Source organism: Fimicolochytrium jonesii (genome assembly GCF_025526975.1).
Source record: "Fimicolochytrium jonesii strain JEL569 chromosome Unknown EV422scaffold_20, whole genome shotgun sequence".
In the NCBI taxonomy this organism is placed as follows: domain Eukaryota; kingdom Fungi; phylum Chytridiomycota; class Chytridiomycetes; order Spizellomycetales; family Powellomycetaceae; genus Fimicolochytrium; species Fimicolochytrium jonesii.
Genome location: NW_026515687.1, coordinates 266,837 through 286,202, shown reverse-complemented (window position 1 = coordinate 286,202; position 19,366 = coordinate 266,837). Strand labels below are relative to the sequence as shown.

At 55.0% G+C, this 19,366-nt stretch overlaps 6 protein-coding genes across 6 annotated transcripts; 4 read left to right on the top strand and 2 right to left on the bottom strand.

The window, feature by feature from the left end:
* Positions 1-1,804: 1,804 nt before the first annotated feature.
* EV422DRAFT_163755 (uncharacterized protein) lies at positions 1,805-2,863 on the top strand. The gene is made up of 3 exons (XM_053065021.1): positions 1,805-2,011; positions 2,079-2,277; positions 2,337-2,863. The coding sequence occupies exons 1-3, from the start codon at positions 1,897-1,899 to the stop codon at positions 2,584-2,586; spliced, it is 564 nt and encodes a 187-aa protein (XP_052923705.1). The 5' UTR covers positions 1,805-1,896; the 3' UTR covers positions 2,587-2,863.
* On the bottom strand, positions 2,660-7,464 carry EV422DRAFT_536696 (uncharacterized protein). The gene has a single exon (XM_053070857.1). The coding sequence runs from the start codon at positions 7,276-7,278 to the stop codon at positions 2,941-2,943; it is 4,338 nt and encodes a 1,445-aa protein (XP_052923704.1). The 5' UTR covers positions 7,279-7,464; the 3' UTR covers positions 2,660-2,940.
* Positions 7,465-9,343: 1,879 nt separating this feature from the next.
* EV422DRAFT_536691 (uncharacterized protein) lies at positions 9,344-10,315 on the top strand. Its single transcript, XM_053070856.1, has 3 exons — positions 9,344-9,460; positions 9,537-9,712; positions 10,153-10,315. Exons 2-3 carry the CDS (start codon positions 9,602-9,604, stop codon positions 10,258-10,260), a joined length of 219 nt encoding a protein of 72 aa, XP_052923703.1. The 5' UTR covers positions 9,344-9,460; positions 9,537-9,601; the 3' UTR covers positions 10,261-10,315.
* Positions 10,316-11,030: 715 nt separating this feature from the next.
* On the top strand, positions 11,031-12,386 carry EV422DRAFT_507922 (uncharacterized protein; the record flags this gene model as incomplete). Its single annotated transcript, XM_053068693.1, has 1 exon — positions 11,031-12,386. One exon carries the CDS (start codon positions 11,031-11,033, stop codon positions 12,384-12,386), a length of 1,356 nt encoding a protein of 451 aa, XP_052923702.1.
* Positions 12,387-13,787: 1,401 nt separating this feature from the next.
* On the top strand, positions 13,788-15,453 carry EV422DRAFT_498605 (uncharacterized protein; the record flags this gene model as incomplete). Its single annotated transcript, XM_053068028.1, has 6 exons — positions 13,788-14,234; positions 14,305-14,487; positions 14,567-14,651; positions 14,722-15,003; positions 15,079-15,258; positions 15,323-15,453. The coding sequence occupies 6 exons, from the start codon at positions 13,788-13,790 to the stop codon at positions 15,451-15,453; spliced, it is 1,308 nt and encodes a 435-aa protein (XP_052923701.1).
* A 483-nt stretch (positions 15,454-15,936) lies between these two features.
* Positions 15,937-18,966, bottom strand: EV422DRAFT_163490 (fungal-specific transcription factor domain-containing protein). Its single transcript, XM_053065020.1, has 3 exons — positions 18,570-18,966; positions 17,841-18,492; positions 15,937-17,765 (listed from the first exon to the last, which is right to left on the bottom strand). Exons 1-3 carry the CDS (start codon positions 18,702-18,704, stop codon positions 16,012-16,014), a joined length of 2,541 nt encoding a protein of 846 aa, XP_052923700.1. The 5' UTR covers positions 18,705-18,966; the 3' UTR covers positions 15,937-16,011.
* Between the last annotated feature and the right edge of the window lie 400 nt (positions 18,967-19,366).

Genomic DNA, 19,366 nt, shown 5'->3' with positions numbered 1-19,366 from the left:
GAGTTATGGGCTCTGTTTCCTCCCCAGGATGAGCCCCTTGCGTACAGCCTTGCAGTGGACGCAATGCCATATGTAGGTAAGTTGCATCCTGTATATTTACCCCCCCCCCCCAACTCGTGCGTGGCTGCGCAGCGACGTGAGCAAGGCGCTCGGTACGCCGACGCCCAGTGGCTGCCCGCCGGGACCCCGGCCGACGTGGTTCGCGATGCGCTGTTGGCGCTGGGCGCCCGCACGCTGGGCTCCTGCGGCCCCCCCCCCCCGGGGCCTTGACGACGCTGCCAGTGCGCACACAGCGGGCCCAGGGCGCGACCGACGCTCTTGCCCACCGCCATGGCGTCAACGTAACCAGCGCCGCCGACGTGTTCGCCGCGCGCCGAACATAACGCGAAACCCCCCCCCCCCTCCTGCGGTGCCCTCTTTTGTCTAATCATGGTCTGCACCTGCCTAGCCTCATCACAGGTGCCTACTGTGAGCTCTCGCGCCTCTATGAGCGCTGTGGAATGCGCCTGTTTTCCGCTATCCCGCTGCGCAAATCTCGAATCCAGTCATCTGTTCGGATCGACACGCTGATCCTAGGCACTCATATCCTGCATGTTGGCCAACGTCGCATGGGGAAACTCACTGATGAACGCAAGCAGGAGCTGTGGGGGCAGTTTCTCAATGTGAATGTAAGTCTGTATCCTTTGATGAAGAGGCGCGCAAAGGTTGGGTGGATGGCGAGAAAGCCGGTGAGGATGCAGTCGATGTAGGATTGCGGGATCGGTGTGCATGGGGTTGGTGTGTGCGGGGCCGCCGGTCGCGTGCACGCGCTTGTGCGGGACAACGGGGGCGGGAGCTCGTACACCCACACGACGACGGGCGCGGCGGGGGATGTGGTTGTGGTTTCAAACGGGTTTGAGATGGTGGGTGGAGATGGCGGGGTGTTGAAGTGGAGGATCTTGATGTCCTCCACTCTGACCGTTCCGCAGACGTAGTCCTTCTTGCGCTCGTTGAGCATCCGGAGCTCGGTGTTGGGGTCGGACAGGGGGATCAGGACGCCGTTGCATCGGGCGGTGGGGGAGTCGGGGATGCGGTGGACGCCGACGGCGGTGTAGGATTTGCGGGCGCATTTGTAGGACCAGGAGCGGTGCAGGCCGCGGACGACGGCGGGGATGGCGTGGGTGGGTGTGCGGACGGTGCGGAGGCGCGAGTGCGGGTTGATGAGGGTGCGGCTCTTATTTCAATCACCTTGCTGAATGACGCATTATAGGACAAGGTCTTCAAACATCGAGAGAAGCTTGGTCTCAAATTTGATGGGTCAATCAGCACAAACGGGTATTCCGCTACCATCTACCTCAAGAAGCCAGGGCTCAAGTACGGCCATCGCGCTCGGAAGCGCAGCAAAGCCCAAATGCAGGAAGAAGTCAAGCAGCTGTATTTTGAGGACCACATCGCCAAACTAAGGGAGGCTCCAAACATCGTCTGCATTGATCCGGGCAAGCGTGACCTCTTGTTCTGTCGAGACATCAAAAAGGAGCGGTCCATTTCGGTACGTTTCAGTTGATTACTACTGCCCTGCTGTCCCCGCTACCCCCCCCCCCCCCGTCTCTGCCCGCCAGCCCCCCGTCTCTGCCCGCCAGCCCCCGTCTCTGCCCGCCAGCCCCCCGTCTCCGCCCGCCAGCCCCCCGTCTCCGCCCGCCAGCCCCCCGTCTCCACCCGCCAGCCCCCCATCTCCACCAGCCAGCCCCCCGGTCTCCACCCGCCAGCCCCCCGTCTCCGCCCGCCAGTCCCCCTGTCTCCTGCCATCCCCGTTGCGGCGACATTCCGTTGCAGCGTCCTCACAATGCACCACCCCATATCAGATACACATCCAATCAACGGGCGGTCGAGACAAAGTCTCGGTACTTTCAAAGAGACATGAGAGAGCGAAAGATCAATGCCGGCATCGCTGAGATGGAATCACATATTCCATCGCACAAGAGCATGAACATCGAGGCGTTCTCAGCGTTCATCGTGGATTACGAACATGCGGGTATGATGTTCCACTTCAACTTTGATTTTCAACTTTGGTAATACATGGGCTGACATCCATATCCCAGATCCCGCCCTGGATGAGTTTTACCAGGATGAGATTCATGTGGCTCGCAGATTCAAGGCGTTCTCACTGCGGCAAAAGTCTGAGAGCAAGCTCATCAAGAACATGCGACGCCTGTATGGAAAGCATTTTGCGGCCATCTTGGGTGATTGGAGCGACGCTGGAAAGACCATGCGCTTTCAGGAGTCATCAAAGACCAAGGGGTGAGTGGCCATCATTGTTTTTTATGTATTATAATATGCCAACTCATCATGGAAATCAGATTCCGCACACTCTTTGCAAGAAACAGCATTCCATGCTACTTGCTAGATGAGTATCGAACGTCTTCCGTGTGCCCAGACTGCCACGGGCGTGTGAGGAAAAACATCCGACAGCGGCTGTCATCTCGGCCGTGGCAAGCTAGAAAGGGAAGAATGGAATTTGTCCATGAATTGGTGGGTTGCGCCAACCCCGAATGTATCAACCAAGACTGGACACCATTTGAGATTCCTGGAAGAAGACAACCACTATGACTACGGATGAAAGTGCACAATCGGGACGTCCTAAGCACCAAGAATTTCCTCTGGATTGTGCGTTCGGTGGTGTTTGGCATTGATGGCCGCAGACCAGACGCATTCTCCCGTAACCGGTAGTCTAGAGTCTTCACCCCATCCCATTTTCCGTGGTGGTTATCTGCCATCCACGTCATTGTACCTCTGCCGGAGGCATCGCCGATGATGGCAACTTGTAGAGATAGGGCTTTATTTCACTTATTTCATTTTGCGACGTACATGATTATTCCGTACTATACATAGTAATCTTATTTTTCTGCATAGAAGTCTATGTGACACCATTACGCCCTCGCATCACAGAAGTAAGCATCGCGATCACATTTTACCTACTACACCGGGGTATTTCAGGTCTATGCGGCGCAGAAGCCACTCCCCGTGCTTTGCTCGTAAATGCGACAGTAAAGCCTCTCTTTCCCCTATCAACCCCTGTGATTGCAGCATGCCCAACAATGTTCCATAAGTCTTGTGGCCAGGAGTGGGCATCGCCGGTGGTACGCCGGTTTCGCGGGTGACCAGTTCGATCGCTCGGGCATGCTGTCCATTACGCAACAGGCATTCGACGTAACTCGCAAGATGATTCTCTTCAAGCTTGCGAGATGACATGGAAACCCGACTCCACAGCACATCTGCCCGGTCAACCCAGCCCGCAAATCCGCAAAGATCGAGAAGGATCGACAGCAGCGAGCCTGAGTGTAAGGCCAGGTCGTCCATAGGCGTCCGCCGTATCTGCAAAGCCGCGACGTGTGCGCTGATGGGTTGTTCGCCAAGCGCAGTCGCCCAGACGCCCCATCCTTTGTGGAAAATCTGCTCTTTCTGGCCAACCATGGAGCGCCAGATGTCCCATCCTTCTTCGTGTCGATTCGAGTGAGCTAATGCGTTGATCAACTGCGTATAGGTTGCGACGTTTGGCTCGACGCCTTTCGCGCGCATTTGTTCTACAACGCTCAAAACGTTTTTGTGGTCGACCCGTTGCCAATATGCGATGAAGGGGTTGAAGACGGCCGGATCAAGTGTCACCCCGTCCTTCGCCGCCGAATCCAGGAAACGATTGGCGAAGTCAAGATGCCCAGCCGCAAGAAGGGCATTGACAACCCTACTGACTGCATTGGCGTCAAGTCGGATGTCCTCCATCGATGCCTTTTGCTTAACCTCCTCCACTTTCGCAAAGTCCCCCGCTCTGGCGTAAACTTCAAATAAAGGGCTGTAACTATAGATATCAGGCTTCAAATCGGCCGAGCGGAGTAGTGCGAACCAGGTCTCCACTCCAGCAACATCTCCCTTCGCAGCATGCGCATCGAGCACGCGATTGTACAAGGGAAGTACGAGCGTCGGAAAGCGCGCATCGCGTTGGAGTCGGGGGTATCCGGGTTCTGATCCGACAAGTTTGGAAAGGTAACGATGCATTTCCTTTATATTGCCCGAAGTCGCGTTTCCTTTCCAAAGCGCCTCCCAGGTTGTCTGATCTGCTTCAACTCCAGCAGTTTTCATCTCGTCGAGTAATCGATCGACCGACTTGACATCGCTGATACGGGCATATGCTGACAGCATCGTGTTCCACGTTGTGAGGGTAGGCTTGACACCTATTTTCCGCATGTCCTCATAAACATCCATCATCCCTTCGATGTTTTTGTTCGCGGCGAATGCCGCCATGACAGCGGTCATGACCTGAACATCGGGTTCGATGCCGGCTGCCTTCATTTCCCGATATAAGAAATGCGCTCGTGCAACATCCTTTTGTCTCGCCGCTGCCGTGATAAGTATTGTGTAGAGGACGGTGTTGAAGGGTAGGCCGGCGGCTCTCTGTTCTTGTTCCAGAGAAAACATGGCAGAATATTGTTCGTGCTTGAGGTGATAGGATAGGAACAAACCATAAATGAATTCATTGGGGAGAACATTGGCACGCGTCATCTTGTCTAGAATCATCCGTGCACGATCGAGATTTCCAGCGTCCAACAAGGCTTTGATCAGCATGCCGTAGGTCTGCTTAGGAAAAGGTCCGAGCTCGTTCTGGGCGTCGTGTAGGTCCCGAATAGCCCTCTCCAAGGAATTTACTTCACCTTGCCGGATACGAAGGGCGATGCGGCTGGTATATAGAGCGTGATCGGGATAGATGCCATCCTGTCTGAGGCAACTCCAGTATCCCCGAAATAATTCGACTTCCTTCGCCTCGGCAAGCGAACGCATCAACACTTGGTATGTGACAATGTCTGGCTTGACAACAGGATCCGTCGCCTTCCGCATTTCCTTTACAAGCTTCGCTGCTTCCTTGGCTTTCGAATTGGCGACAAGACTCTTCAAAAAACGATTCATCACATCGGTCGGGGCCAGCACATTCAAATCTTTCAATTGTGAAAGAAAATCCCTTAGGGCCTTCTCATCTTCACGGCGACACCGCAACGATAGGGAGGTCAAAGCCTTGATAAACGCCTCTGGCGTACCAATCGCCTTTGCTCCCCGCCCCTTGAGATATGCCGTGGCCGCTCGAAGGTTCTTCTCGATAAGCACGTCAATCAACAAGTCCTTGAATTTCGTCGAGAAATCCTCCTCTGGTCCCAGAGTTGATCTGTAGGTTGACACTGCGTCGCGAAGCTCTTGTCGATCCAGTAACGATGAAATGAAACCTCGTAACATAGCCGTGGACTCCATCGAAACCTCCACATCATCCGAGACCAGCCTGAATACGTCCGTGGGTCCCAGGTTGATGTGGATTGCTTGCGCTATGCAGTAGTCCAATAAGTACCGGTTTCGCTCACGAATCGCCAAAGCGCCTATAGCTGGCAAAGTCACTGGTGCAGCGTTGACATGACGACGAGTGAGCTCTCGGATCGCAAATTCAGCTTGGCCGATATCGTTGTTCTTCAGAGCCGCAGCAAGTAGTCGCCGAAGATTTTCCCGAGTTTGTGGGACAGAAGGGTCCGTCACTTTGAGAGCCCTGCCGTCAACGAGGGTCACAAGCCAGTCTTCAAACTGGCCTCCGCGGGTCTGATGCAGCTTCATCCAGTCTTGAGCTGTCGTGGCGTCGATGAGGTTCCCGAAACGTCCAAGTCGATTGTAGCAACGCTGCCAGCTCTTCGAATCATCAAGTTTACTGTACATCCTCAAAGCGTGGATACATTGTTCGAACTGTACACTCTCCGACAGCATATCCAGAGTATCTTCTACTTCCTTCACCATGTCACACGACGCATTAGCTCGAAGTAGCAATGTGTATGAGGGAAAGTCAAAGAATATTCCCATGGCCATCACTCTCGTCTTGAAAGGCTCCACATATCCAATAAGCTTCCGTCGAACGAACATGTTCAAAATAGCGGACACTTCCGCAAGGGTAAGAGAATTCCCGCAATCGATCATTTGATCCAAAAACGAAATAAGCTGTTCGGGTTCTCCAATCGCGGCGTAAAGTTTAGCTGTCAGGCACTGCAACTGGGGCGTGACACCGTAATCCCCGCATCGTTGCATTGAGTCCAGTAGGGTCTGAGCCCCTGCAAGGTCGGGATAGAGGCGACACAATTTTACGGCACGGTCCAAAATTGCTAAAGTGGCCCGAGGCTCAATCTCCATCATGTGTGGAAGCAATGCTACCAGACCCTTTAAACGCCTCCGTGTTAGGGCATATTGGCCGAGCTCCTTCAGCTGCTTCCAACCGATGCTTATATTCTTGCTTTTCAATGCCGCTATCGTTGGGTCGATCTTCTGCTCATCTGTTGCTACATGCAACTTCAAAAGCTGCACGTAAATTTCCGTTGGCACGCGGCCTTCTGCTTCATTGATCCGCGCGATCCAAGTTTCGGCGGCCTCCACATCCGTCTTGTACAGAGCCATGCGGACCATCAGGGTACAGGTCTGAAGGTTGGGCTTGCCTCCCACCTCGAGCACCCCGAACACTCGTTGCGCATCCGACGTCTGGTGATGATTGAGATATATCTCAATGGCAAGGTTGTACTCATCGACGAGATCGGCTGGATCAAGATGCGACCATGTGGCGATGACTCTGCACAAATCGGGGAGTTTCCGCGAAATCGAATCTGGAGCTTTTGCCAAAACCTTCAGAGATTGTTCATGGAAGCGCAATAAGAAAAGTCGTAGGTCCTGCTGAGATAGTTGCGTCTGCAGATCTGGCAGTTTCGTTATTTTACGAAAGGCGCCCCAGCAAGTGAGAAGATCCTGAGCGGAGACCAATGTTTGACGAAAAGCCTTGATCGGATCTTGCTGCAAAGGTCCTATGGCGTCGATTACTTCTGAAGGGGCGGATGAGGAAGCGGCATCTTCGGCTGCTACTTCTGACGGGGCCGAGGAGGAAGCAACGTTTTCGGCTGTCACTTCTGGAGGGGCGGATGAAGAAGCGACACCTTCGACTGGTAGGGCGGCGGAGGAGGAAGCGACATCGTCGGCTGTCGCGGTGGTAGGCGCAATGGCGTTCTCAGTCTCGGCAGGAACGGCATGGACAGAGTGATACCTTCGCTGGCATCGGGGAGCTATGTTCCGCGCACACAGGTATAGCAGCATGTTGCATAGCAACTTCTGCGAAACTGCCAAGTTCCTTTCCGAGCGTCTTGTCGCCGCATGGCTGTTTGTGGTCAATTTCCGGTTCTTGGGTACCGGCGGACCCCCTTTATAAAGGCACCGAAAGTGCCAGCGGTAAGAGGGTGACATCCCGTTCCTATTGATCTATGAAAAACGGGCGCATCCACTTCAGCCGCCTCTACTGTGATTGCCTCAGGGTCGCCTTCCCGTGGGCACTTGCGAAATAGTGAAGGCAGCGAAGCAGAGCGAAGTGAGAGCGAAGCTGGAAAGTCAGCAAAATAAAGCCAACCGCGTCTTTTGCCGTCCCTTTCCCCTGCCAAGATGCCAAGCAAGACCAAGCGGCACAAAGAATGACCTCCCCTTGCACGACGGGATCACCTGAACTGAGAGGATTGCTGGGACACAAACGCTGGAACAACAACGACAACCACCGAGAAATCACATCGTCACCTCCGCCTGGACTATGGGACGTTATGGAGAGATCATCAACCGAAGGCCGCCGAAGAGATGCGCGTGCAGCGTACCACCCCTTTTTGCCCGAATTGTGCCTTCCTGAGAATGACGAGCTTAGAGCTTAAGCAACGGAGTCCGGAACTGTCCGGAAAGCGCATGGAGGATTCTATAGCGGGAGGTTTCAAACTCGCTGAGGAAACACAGTAGGGCATTTCAGGAGAAGTTTATGACCAAGGAGAGAATAGCCGTGGAGCTGCCTTCAGCGTATGCTCTCACTTGGGCCATCATCCTCGATCTCTGATGAGTACACGATCGCATACACCTTGAATAGCAGCGCGCGCGGGCCTTCATCCTGGGACATGTCGCCACCATTACAATCCGCGCTCTCCGCTCATCAACAGCGCATCCCACGCACAAAAAGACCGACACCGGGATTTCTCCCCTTGATGGTGGAAGAGGAATGCGCGACATTTTCTGGACGTCACCGGCCCACAGACGTGTGCGATCCTGTGGGAGGGACGACGGGACAAGATTTTAAGCGTCCCAAACCCACCGAGATTCTTCACATTTGCCGACCGTTCCTCAACCCCCACTTCGACGAGATCTGTCACGGAGTCTTGTTCCCGGCTTGCGAACGGTCAATTTTGCTTGGACCGCCTTCGTTCGTCCATAATGAGAGATCGTTCCTTCGCAGATAATGCCGCTATTTATTGAAAAGCGAGGCCGCATTCACACGCGCAATTGGACTAGAAGGCAGCTAAATTCTTTGCCATGAGGCATTTGGGGTTGTATTGGGTGGAGACCCATGTCCGCGCATACGTCCCGTGGCCGTTTGGGGGCGAACGCGAGCAGCCCACCGACCGGCGCTGTTTCTATTATTATCACAGCTCGGGGAGTGGAACAAAGGAAGCGCCCATGACATTACGACCGGTGTACCCTTCTCAAAACACACACGTATATGTAGAGTTTATGGCACGAAATACAAATCAGAATCAGCGCAATCGCTCTAAAGTCTCCGTAAGCCCACAGATGCGTCCCGCGGCCTCCCGTAGCTGCAACAATCGTTCCACACGTTTTGCCAGCTTTTCGTTGACTTGGACAGATGTGCCCAGGCGTTTCGAGTCAGGGCCTCTGACAGACGATGTGGTTGCGTGTGCATCCTCAGACCCTCGCCAAATGATCTCGACTACGCCGTCGCACGCATCAAAGTCCACGTACATGCGGTAGTCCGCATTCACAAAGGCTCCACCATGACAGGCAAATCCATCCGCCTTGCTTTTCAGCTTGCCCGTCTTGTTCGAGACTGGGAACCAGATTCCGTATGTGAATTTTGATTGATCGTTATCACGTTGGAACTTAGTGGCACAGTCATCCCATGTTGCGGTGATGTTGCTGGCAAAAGAGTCGTCTGCGACGAGGTCCCCAAACTGCGCTTGTGGAATACTAGACACGCGTAGTTCCTTTGCCCGGTTTTTGATGCGAGACAAGACGTAAGGCGAAAGCTCATTGAGAAAGTCTATATAATGCTCCTCAATCTTCGGCGACTCAGCTTGTATGTTGCCGCTGAGTTGTTGCTGGCGGCCCAGGTGGAGCGCGATCTCCTCGAAACGGTCCCTGTCAACCGCTGACATATCCGCAAACGGACGAAACCTTGCCACACAGACAATCTCATCCGTTGCGCGGTCGGCTACAACAACGGTGTTCCTATGCAGACGGGTGTACGGGTGATCGTGATCAACTCCCCCAGTATATTGCTCGAGGAAGTCTTCGTGCGTAAGGTGCTTTCCGAACGGATGCGGGTTGGTTTGCTGCTCGGTCTTTCTTGTTGTCCACATTATGTACGCACTGTCGTTGGAACCTTAGGCCACACACAACAGTTGGTCAGCTGCGTTGTAAGTTGAGAAGAGACGGTCTGACAGCATAATGCGACGAACCTTGGTGAACACTTCTATGCTCAGTTCCAGCCTCAGTATCACCCGCCGTCTTCAATAGCTCCCGCATGTGTTCATGCTGTTTGAGTTTGTGCTGTTGGTTTCTTGCCTTGGAAGCTTTCCTGGAGGCTTTGGAACGTCGTGCCGGCTTTGACTTCGACACGTTCATGGTGATTTGCCTGAGGAATGGAGTGTACGTGAGTTAGTTGAGGCGAAGTAGGCAGGTCGTCATGTGGGCATGGGAGTGGGTTTTCGAGGTAGAATGGCGGCGAGGTAGAATGGTTGCAAACGAACCGCGAGGCCGCCCCACTGCAGGCTGCCTCATGCGATCGATACCGTCAGGTGTACCGCGAAGTCGCGAGCATATCGCGAGGCCGCCCAATGCAGGCTGCCTCAAGCGGTCGGCGGTAATGTCGAAGAGTGTCGCGGCATTTCAATCTCACCTAGAGTGTTGCGAACCCGACCCTGCTCCTCTGATAGCACGCCGAAATCGCAGCAGCCAGTATGCCCTCTGAATTACCAGTGCCGCTTTCGTGCGGCGGTGAAGAGTCTCGGCATCATGATCCTCACGAGCACGGTCACGGCCGCGGTCGCGGTCAGGGGAAATCTCTCGCTTCACCTTGGCAAGCGGTGTCTGTCTGTTGTTGGGCCTATGAGTTCTTTTGCGTTTTCGCCGGTTGGTGTCCATTCTCAGGCTCTGTGCAGAGTGTGTGAATCGATCTCTTAAGTGTGATGATCGAAAACGACCGCTTCCGTTCGCACAATGCCCACCCAAGAAGAAGCTTGTGATGTTGTCGCAAAAAGCTGTTGCCCCCCTCCAATTGAAATCAAAACCTGTCACTCACGTGATTTGGCGTCGCTGATTATTTCAGAGGGGGGGGGGTGGGGGGGGCGCAGCCATATGGAGCCAAGACGCTTCTGGCTTCTCGCGTCATCCAATTTCCATCACGAACGCCCATCGCCCGACGAACACGAACAAGCGCCAAAAATTTTTGTGCGTTTCAAAATCACGTTCAAGAATCAAGATCGATTTGTTGGCGCTCGCTGGGGGACCGGCCGCTGCTGAGAGCCAACGTCGCCCAACCGGTCCAAATTTTTCCTGGTTGGTCTTTTATCGGTCATGAGAGCACAGAGATATCTCCCATAAACTCCGCTGCGGGGCTTCTCCATTGGTCTCGCCGCTCTCGCCACGCATGGAAGGATACTCTTTCACGACCGGTTGGACGAAGAAATAAGACGTATGGTGATGATGATGGACTCCGAGTCACGGTTTTTAGCCGATCCGGCGGGTGGCGCCTGTGGATATTATGATATACCTGGAAATTTCTCAAATGGATTTCCGTGCCGCTGACATGCTGGAGGTGATATTGGGGTATGTTGCAGAACTCGGGCGTCTCGTACAAAAAGGACGACCGAGCCCGCTTCCCCTTGTTTGCCCGTTTCATCCCAACCCGAGTTACTCATATACTTAGACTATACCCGTCTTAGATCCTCATTATGGTCGCAATCAAGTCCGTGGGTGCCTTCGTCGGCTCCGTGATGCTGTTGAGCAGCGTCGCGGCCGCCCCTTACCGGTTCGAAGCCGAAGCTGGCAACGGCGTTGCCGTCGTGCGTCGCTATGCCGGTGATGCTCCTACCACCACGTACGACGCTCCCCAACAGACCGACGGACCCGAGCCTGGTCAGGACGATGACCATCAGCAGCAGCAGGATGGCGATCACCAGCAGCACCAGGATGACGAGACCACCAGTGTCGCGCACCCTGAGCCCACCGAGACTGGCGACCACCAGCAGCACCAGGATGACGAGACCACCAGCGTCGCGCACCCTGAGCCCACCGAGACTGGCGACCACCAGCAGCACCAGGATGATGAGACCACCACCACCGACTCTCCTGAGCCTACCGAGACTGGCGACCACCAGCAGCACCAAGATGATGAGACCACCACCACTGCCTCCCCTGAGCCCACGGAGACTGGCGATCACCAGCAACATCAAGATGATGAGACAACCACCACTGCCTCCCCTGAGCCCACCGAGACTGGCGATCACCAGCAGCACCAGGATGATGAGACCACCACCACCGACTCTCCTGAGCCCACCGAGACTGGCGATCACCAGCAGCACCAGGATGATGAGACGACCAGCACGTCCATCGTTGTCCCCACCACGACGTCCTGCACGGACAAGCCTACCGAGACCCCTGAGCCTACGGTCGAGCCCACCGAGACTCCTGAACCTACCGTTGAGCCCACCGAGACTCCTGAGCCCACTGTCGAGCCCACCGAGACTCCTGAGCCCACTGTCGAGCCCACCGAGACCCCTGAGCCTACCGTAGAGCCCACCGAGACTCCCGAGCCCACTGAAGAGCCCTCTGAAACGTGCACGGAGGAGCCTACTGAGACCCCTGAGCCTACGGATGTCCCTGAACCTACCGAAGAGCCTACTGAGACTCCTGAGCCTACCGATGTTCCCGAGCCCACTGAAACCTGCACAGATGATGAGCCCACCGAGACTCCTGAGCCCACCGAAACTTGCACGGACGATGAGCCCACTGAAACTCCGGAGCCCACTGAAGTTCCCGAGCCCACCGAAACCTGCACCGACGACGAGCCAACCGAGACGCCCGAGCCTACCGATCCCGTCCCCACCAGCGAGCCCGTGCCGGAACCCACCGACGTTCCGACTCTCCCTCCCGTCACTGACGAGCCAGTGACCTACACCTACACGGAGACTTCCTCCCCGGCCCCCGGCCCCACCGACGGCCCCATTTACTCTGCTGCCAAGCGCACTGGCATCGTTGGTCTCTCCGTCGCCGGTGTTGCCGGTGTTGCCGCCTTCTTCCTGTTCTAGATTATAGAGATTGCACATTAGTTGTTTGGCGTAATTTCCTCCCCTTCTGTTACAAGTCGCCGTTTATTGGAACCCATAGAAGTACCTTGTTTAGGGCTGTGCCCGACATAGAAGGGTTCTTGCCTATATAGCAAATATACCAGTACCTAATACTCTACCTTGTCGAGTGCCCAGCGCTTCAAGTCTGTGGTCCGTCCAAGAACCCCCCAAACCGTCCAGACTTGGCAAATGAGCATGTCGCAACGGAATACAGCGGGCGAAGCAACGGTTGGACGTAACTTTTCAAGAGTAGGTAAAACGAATGCAACGTGATAGCACCCCGATATCTGTTATCGCTGTTCTTCCCTCGCCTTCAAAGTTCAGCGACTTCCCTCGCAAAAGCGGCGCTGTTCGATAGTTGTGGACCGAGAACAATCCGAGTTTCGATTCCACTTTGATTAGCGCGCTCCTGGCCGATTCTCCCCCGGGTGCTAATCCGTTTTGATTAGCATGGGCGCCAAAACACGCGCAGGTTGCTTATCTGTGCATCTCAGTGCTCCGGACACTCCCTCTCCTTTTCGAGGACGTCTTTTTCCCTGAGAGTCCTGTCCTGTTTTCGTCCCTTACATGGCCATCGCTCTTGGAAACTCAGGGCACTGCGGTCTACCGCCCGCTAACCCGCATAGACCATACGGAAAGCTTCGTTCCGGCGCCCAAGTATATTGCACGAAAGAGGGGCCGCGACTTCACACCTGTCGACGAAACTGGCAGTCTCAGTCTCTCGACCAATTATAGAGCGATCCACTACCTATACAGCAGGCTGCCACCCTCACAATGTCTGACGGAAGGCCGTCAGTCACCGACTCGGCACCACTGTTGCCGACGGACGGAGCAAGCAACAACAACAGCATCGAGAGCAGCATGTCGAACCTCAGCAACCAAAACCTCACCAACATCGAACAGCCGGCAAGCGCCAGCCCACGGCTGAGGGCTCGCTTTGCTCCCACGCCCAACGATACCCGGCCTGCTGTCAATCGCGAACTAAGCAGTCCTTCCAACGCTCGGCCAGCGCCAGTTACTACCCAAGGTTCCTTCAATAACCCCGGACGCCGGCCATCGCAATACAACTTTACCGACCCAAACGCGGCGTCTGCAGCATCTTTCTCGGCAGCAGGCGCTTACCAACTACCTCAAGGAGGTCATACATCGCCACCAAACGGACCGACGCGGCGGCGGATGTCGGGTGACTCGGGGAGGGAGAACGACTTCTGGCTGCAGAGTCAGGCCACGGTCTCACCAACAGTAGAGCAGACGGACGGTGGGAACTTTGAAGATCTTACTGGAGCTGCTGGCAGCGCGCGACGGAGATTGTCGAGTGAGGATGAGGGAACCCAGTCCCCGCGGCGACGAGGGTCCCGACGCATGTCGCTTGGTTGGCTGAACAGAGACAGTGACCTCAAACTGGGAGGCGACGAAGCCAATGACTATCGACCAAGCCAAAACACAGTGAGCCGGCCCGATGCTGAGCGTCGAGGGGACAGCGGGAGCGACCATGAAAGTCAAGGCGGCGACGTGTGCGTGCCGCAAGAGGGAGACTACTCGCTGGATTTCGATGCAGTGGCAGAGGTCATTGGGTCGGCGGCGACCAAACCCGTCGCGCCGCGGGATACGTGGAAGAAGTACCAGGACCCACCGCAGGACCCGCGGTATCTGTTCTACTCGGAGAAGACGGGTGTGGTACGAGGGGACAAGCTTGAATCGCTGCTGTTGCCGACGGGTGGTGGAACCATCAGGGAGACGCTCACCCAGGGACCGTTCTGGATCGATGTGACGGACCCCTCCCACTCTGAGATGGTCACCTTCAGCCGGGTGCGTTTACTATTCGCTGAAAACGTGAGAGGTTCCGCAGATCCATTGCTTACATTTGCTTGCCCATTAGCTCTTCGGAATCCACCCACTGACCATCGAAGACATCCAAACCGAGGAAACGCGCGAGAAATGCGAGATCTTCCTCCACTACTACTTCATCTGCATGCGCACGTTTGACAGCGACGAGGACAGCGCGAACTACATGCAGCCCATCAACGTGTTTATCGTCGTCATGAAGGAGTGCGTGCTGTCGGTGAGTCCCTTGCGCTGTATACTGCATGCCATTTCGTACGTCGAACCTTGTGAATTGACCGGGACGCTCTCCGACGCAGTTCCACTGCCAAGCGGTGCCCCACCCAAACAACGTCATGAAGCGTATAGATCAACTGCGGTTGTACGGCCTGCACGTTACACCAGGTACATACACACCCCACGAATCTCTCCCTCAAACTACACTGGTCTCACCCCCGCCTTCCCCTCCGGACAGACTGGATCAACTACGCCCTAATCGACGACATAACCGACGGCTTCATGCCCCTCCTCAAATTTATCGAGCTCGAAGTCGACTCGATCGACGACCTCGTCCTCATCCTCAAAGAATCCGAACAAAGCGACATGCTCCGCCGGATCGGCCACGCACGGAAGAAGGTCATGCAGCTGCTGCGGCTGCTGAGCACTAAAGCCGATGTGCTGAAGACGGTGATCAAACGATGTGGGCAACGGTTGTCGGATGATTCGGAGACGAGTCTTTATCTGGGGGATATCCAAGGTGGGTGTTGAGCTTGCGCGTCATCTGTTGCGCTCTAGCGACACTGTCTCATTCGCCATCGTGGATCTTTTGCAGACCACGCAATCGCAATGGTCCAAAACCTCTCACACTACGAAAAAACCCTCGGCCGCGCACACTCCAACTACCTCGCCCAAATCTCCATCGAGATCACCGTCGCGTCCAACAAGACCAACGACGTCGTTATGAAGATGACGGCCATGGCGTCTATCCTGTTGCCGTTGAATGTTGTGACTGGTATGTTCGCCTTTCTCAATGAGATGTCTCGGAATTGGTGTTCTGACCCGTTTTTTCGGAACAGGTCTCTTCGGAATGAACGTAACAGTCCCCGGCCAAGCGGGCTCTATAGCATGGTTCTACGGCATCGTCCTCGTCATGATCGCGATCGCCAGTCTCGTTTACTGGTGGGCTCGCAAGTACAAGCTTGTGTAAACTCGTGTGAATTCGTGTAGATACCGCTATACCACCCGACCCCGACGCTTCTGCTACTACCTACTACCCATCAACGCCTCACGCCCCACCCCACCCGCAACCGTCATACCGACACCCGGGGGAATTGACATTGACCCATTGTACATTTTACTCCAACACCCTGCCCGAATATATTACTGCATCGCGCCCATCTGCGTCTTCATGCCCATAATATGATATGAGATGGGAGAGACGGCTCAAGAGTGTTACTGGGTTCATCGGCACGAAAGCTATGCAGGTGAACCTAGAGAAAAAACCATAGATGGGTATATTATAAGAAAAAAGTTTCACATCATGGACAGGAGACAAGTACTACGTATGATCTCCCGCCGCCTCGCTCTCCTCTCCCCCTTCCTCATTAAAAGGTGAGAACTACGAAGTCAGGGTCAGGTGCGAACGCGGGAAGTCTCTGCCCCGCGGAGAGCGCTCAGCAACCACGTGTTGTACAACATCCGGCCGTCACAATGCGCAGAAGCTAGCCCTCGCGCACGGAGGGCAGAGGCATAAAAACGCACGCCCTCAATTCTGGTCAGGCGGCCGCGCAAGGAAACTAGGGTGGATGCTGAACGCATTATTACTCTGCTGCTGTTGTTGCTGTTGCCCGGCGCCCCCGGCATACTCCCCCTGCAGCGAATTCTTCCGCCCAGCCTGCGTCTCCATCGCCAGGTCACTGTTATCCGGGTTCAGACTATCCGACGATCCCATGGCGGATCCGCCGGCGCCCATCAGGCTCTCCCACGATGAAAATTGCCCAGCACCACCATTGTTGTTGGACCCACTCGGCCCGACGAGGTAGGTGAAATCCTCGTGGTACTGCGCGGTCGTGTCCGCCGATCGGGACGAGGTGGCGGGCGGTGGACCGAAACCGGTCGTGAAATTCGAGCCGGATTGTTGTTGGATCTGGGTGAGGAGGGCCGCGTTGATTCCGGCCGAGAAGTGATTGGTGGAAATGAAGGATTGCGGTTGTTGCTGGGTGGTGGGTTGGCTCAGAGCGCGGGAGAGCGGCTGGTGGAAAGCTTGGAAGCCGCCGGACGGGGAGATCTCCCCGTATTGCGAGGGTGTAGACATGGAGGCCGACGTGCCGTCCAATGATCCGAAGTTCGCGCCGGGAGAGGGAGTCGCGCCGGGCGTGCCAAAGGAGTCGGAGCCGTGTTGATCGCTTCCCGCTGGTGTCGGGGATCGATCAGAGGCGGTGATGCCGGCTGCTGAAATCGTTCGCGGGAGAGAAGTGAGCGATGCGTTGCACGTGTCGAGTAGATTCTTATAGATCAGGTAGCCCTTGTTTGGAAGGAAATAGAACTTGCTGATGCTCTTCAGGGCTTCGAGATGGAGGGTCACGTTCCGAGGGGCTTGTGCCACGAAGGTCGCTTGTGCCTGACTCGGGGTGAGTATACCCTGACTGCCAAGTTGCAGGCAGAGCAAGTGCACCAACCCGCTTTGGAATATGGAGAATGAAACGAAGGACGTCATGAAGATGTAGTGCGGGTTGATGATTGCCATTTTCGATGCGATGCTGGCTATCGAGTTGGCGCTCGACACGCAGACCAAGAACGCCGGATTTTGAAAGAGCGCATTGGCACCAGAACTTGACTGTCGCAAAGCTTCCAACATCTTCGGCCGATGCAGCAGGATCACGCACGTGTAGTAGAGCATGTGCAGGTACACGACGGACCACGGAGGCGGGTTTCGCGATTCGAGCTCTGGAACAAACTCATTTCCAAGTTCACGCATCCAATCCGGTAAAGCCGCAAACCATTCGCGTAATGATGCATCCAGGACCGACAGCTGATAATCGCTCTCCGAAATGGGCGAGCTTGTTTGCTTCGAACGGTGTGCCACGCGCAGTTCGGCGTTGCGCTCGACAATCTTGCCGAATATTTTAATCAGAACGGCGTAGTATGCTAGCGTACTCTGGAGTTGCATCCCAGGAGTGAATGTGCTGCTAGAAGTCATGATCGCAAGCTGGAACGGGTCTTCCGTTCGGGGTCCCACAACAGTCAACTGATTTGCCGGTCCTGCCCACTCAGCATCTCCAGATGGCAGATAAACTTTGCAATCCTTCTCGTCGATGATCATATTGCGATCTGAACTGACTCCAGTATAACGATCTGTTATCACACAGCCCCACCATACCCGTCTTCTCGTTTCTCGTTCGAGCCAGCTCATCGTTACAGGCTCACTATGATTCAGCGGGTCAAGCTCGGGTTCGATATTCAGCCTCAACTCCTGCGCCATCCTGATTGCCATCCCCGAGTACATGTAAGCAGCCGATTCTGAAAAAGGGAGCACAGGTTAGAGCTTCCGCCCTCCTCCATCAATGTGTTTAACGCCGCACCCGGCTTGCCTACCTCTACCACCCTCCGCAGCATACGAAGTCAGAAGAAGCAAAGCGCAGACGGAGCTGACACTAGGATTGTCGATGGCTTGATCGACCATATCTCTCGCTTTCAGGTAGAACAGATCCCCAGCAGTGGCGGGGCTCCCAGATTCCAGTTTCGGATTCGTCGAGAATCGAGCCGCAAACGCACACATGGCGTTGACGAGGAGAGGAGGTTGCTCGGCGATGCGGGTGTAGAAGGTATACTTATGGATGAAAGGGAAGAATGGCGACACATAGTGGAAGTACATGTTGATCAGTTCGTTGATCAGCATTTGAGTGATCCCTTGTTGCGTCAATGTGCTTATTTGCGGTGGATTGAAGTCCTCGTCGGCGGCAGCTTGGTCTTGGGTTTCCTTCATCAGGCTTCTCAATCGCTCCTGACTGGCTCTTTCTATACCGTTCCCGTCCGAAGGCAATATAAACGGATTCCCTGCTCCGTTGTCAGTCTGCGCGGGATTGATGACACTCTCGATGTGCTTGATTTGTGAATCCAGATGACGCATGTAGTGGTCTCCGCCTAGGTGCTGACTCCGCTTCTGTGCTTCGGACCTATACGTGCATTCAGCAAACGTTTGCAGGCAGGTGGTGCAGCTCGGCTTCACCCCGTCGCATTTTAATTTCTGTAATGGACGGTGGTCGTACACTTTGAGTATCTTTGACATCGGCTCTGAAGGACATAGTAGAAGAGAAGTCCTACCTTTCGTTGGCAAGTGTCACAGGCGACATGACTTCGTTTTCTTTTTATGCCCGGGCGCGAAGGGTCATCCTCGTATTCGTCGGAGTGATCATCAAAGCGGTGCGCCCCGCCGAAGTCCGACCGGATTCCGCTCATCTAGGCTAGGGTTGGTGTGTCGTGCTGAGGGTAGCAGCGCCTTTGTCCGGTTCGGAGTTGTTCGGCAGCTACACCCAGCGATTTGCGATGGTAGGAAGGAGGACCAGCGAATATCGTTGCTTTGTTGATAAGGTCTATGCTTTATCGGCCGCCCCTGTTTTCCTCCTGCGACACTGACTAACCCCTCAGTGGACTGGATGCAGTGTTCAGATGAAGCGAGTTTCGCCCTGCGATTGTAACTGGGAAAGGCCCCGAATGTGTCGGACCACGTTGAAGATAGATGGCAAGTTTCGCGAAGCTCCGATACTTCGACTGGATCCCCATTCAACCTTTCAACGTCTCCTCAGCGTGCATGTGCAGTGCCTTGCCAATGACACCAGAGGATATGTCCGAGAGGCTGTGAAGCTCTTGGCGTGAAAGCGTCTATTCAAGTTGGGGTGTTGCCCTAAATATATATTTGGGCCATGATACGATATTACCACCGGTAACCGACGAGAAAAGATGTGCACAACTCGTAAGAAATCATGGCCCCTTTTTTTCTCCTTCCCCCGGGCTTGGCAACTAGTATAGCATGTGCCCGATATGCCATGTGCAGTGTGCAAAAGAAGGGGCTCCTACCAGATTCCAATACCCCAGGCTGCCACACACACGCTGGGAAAGCA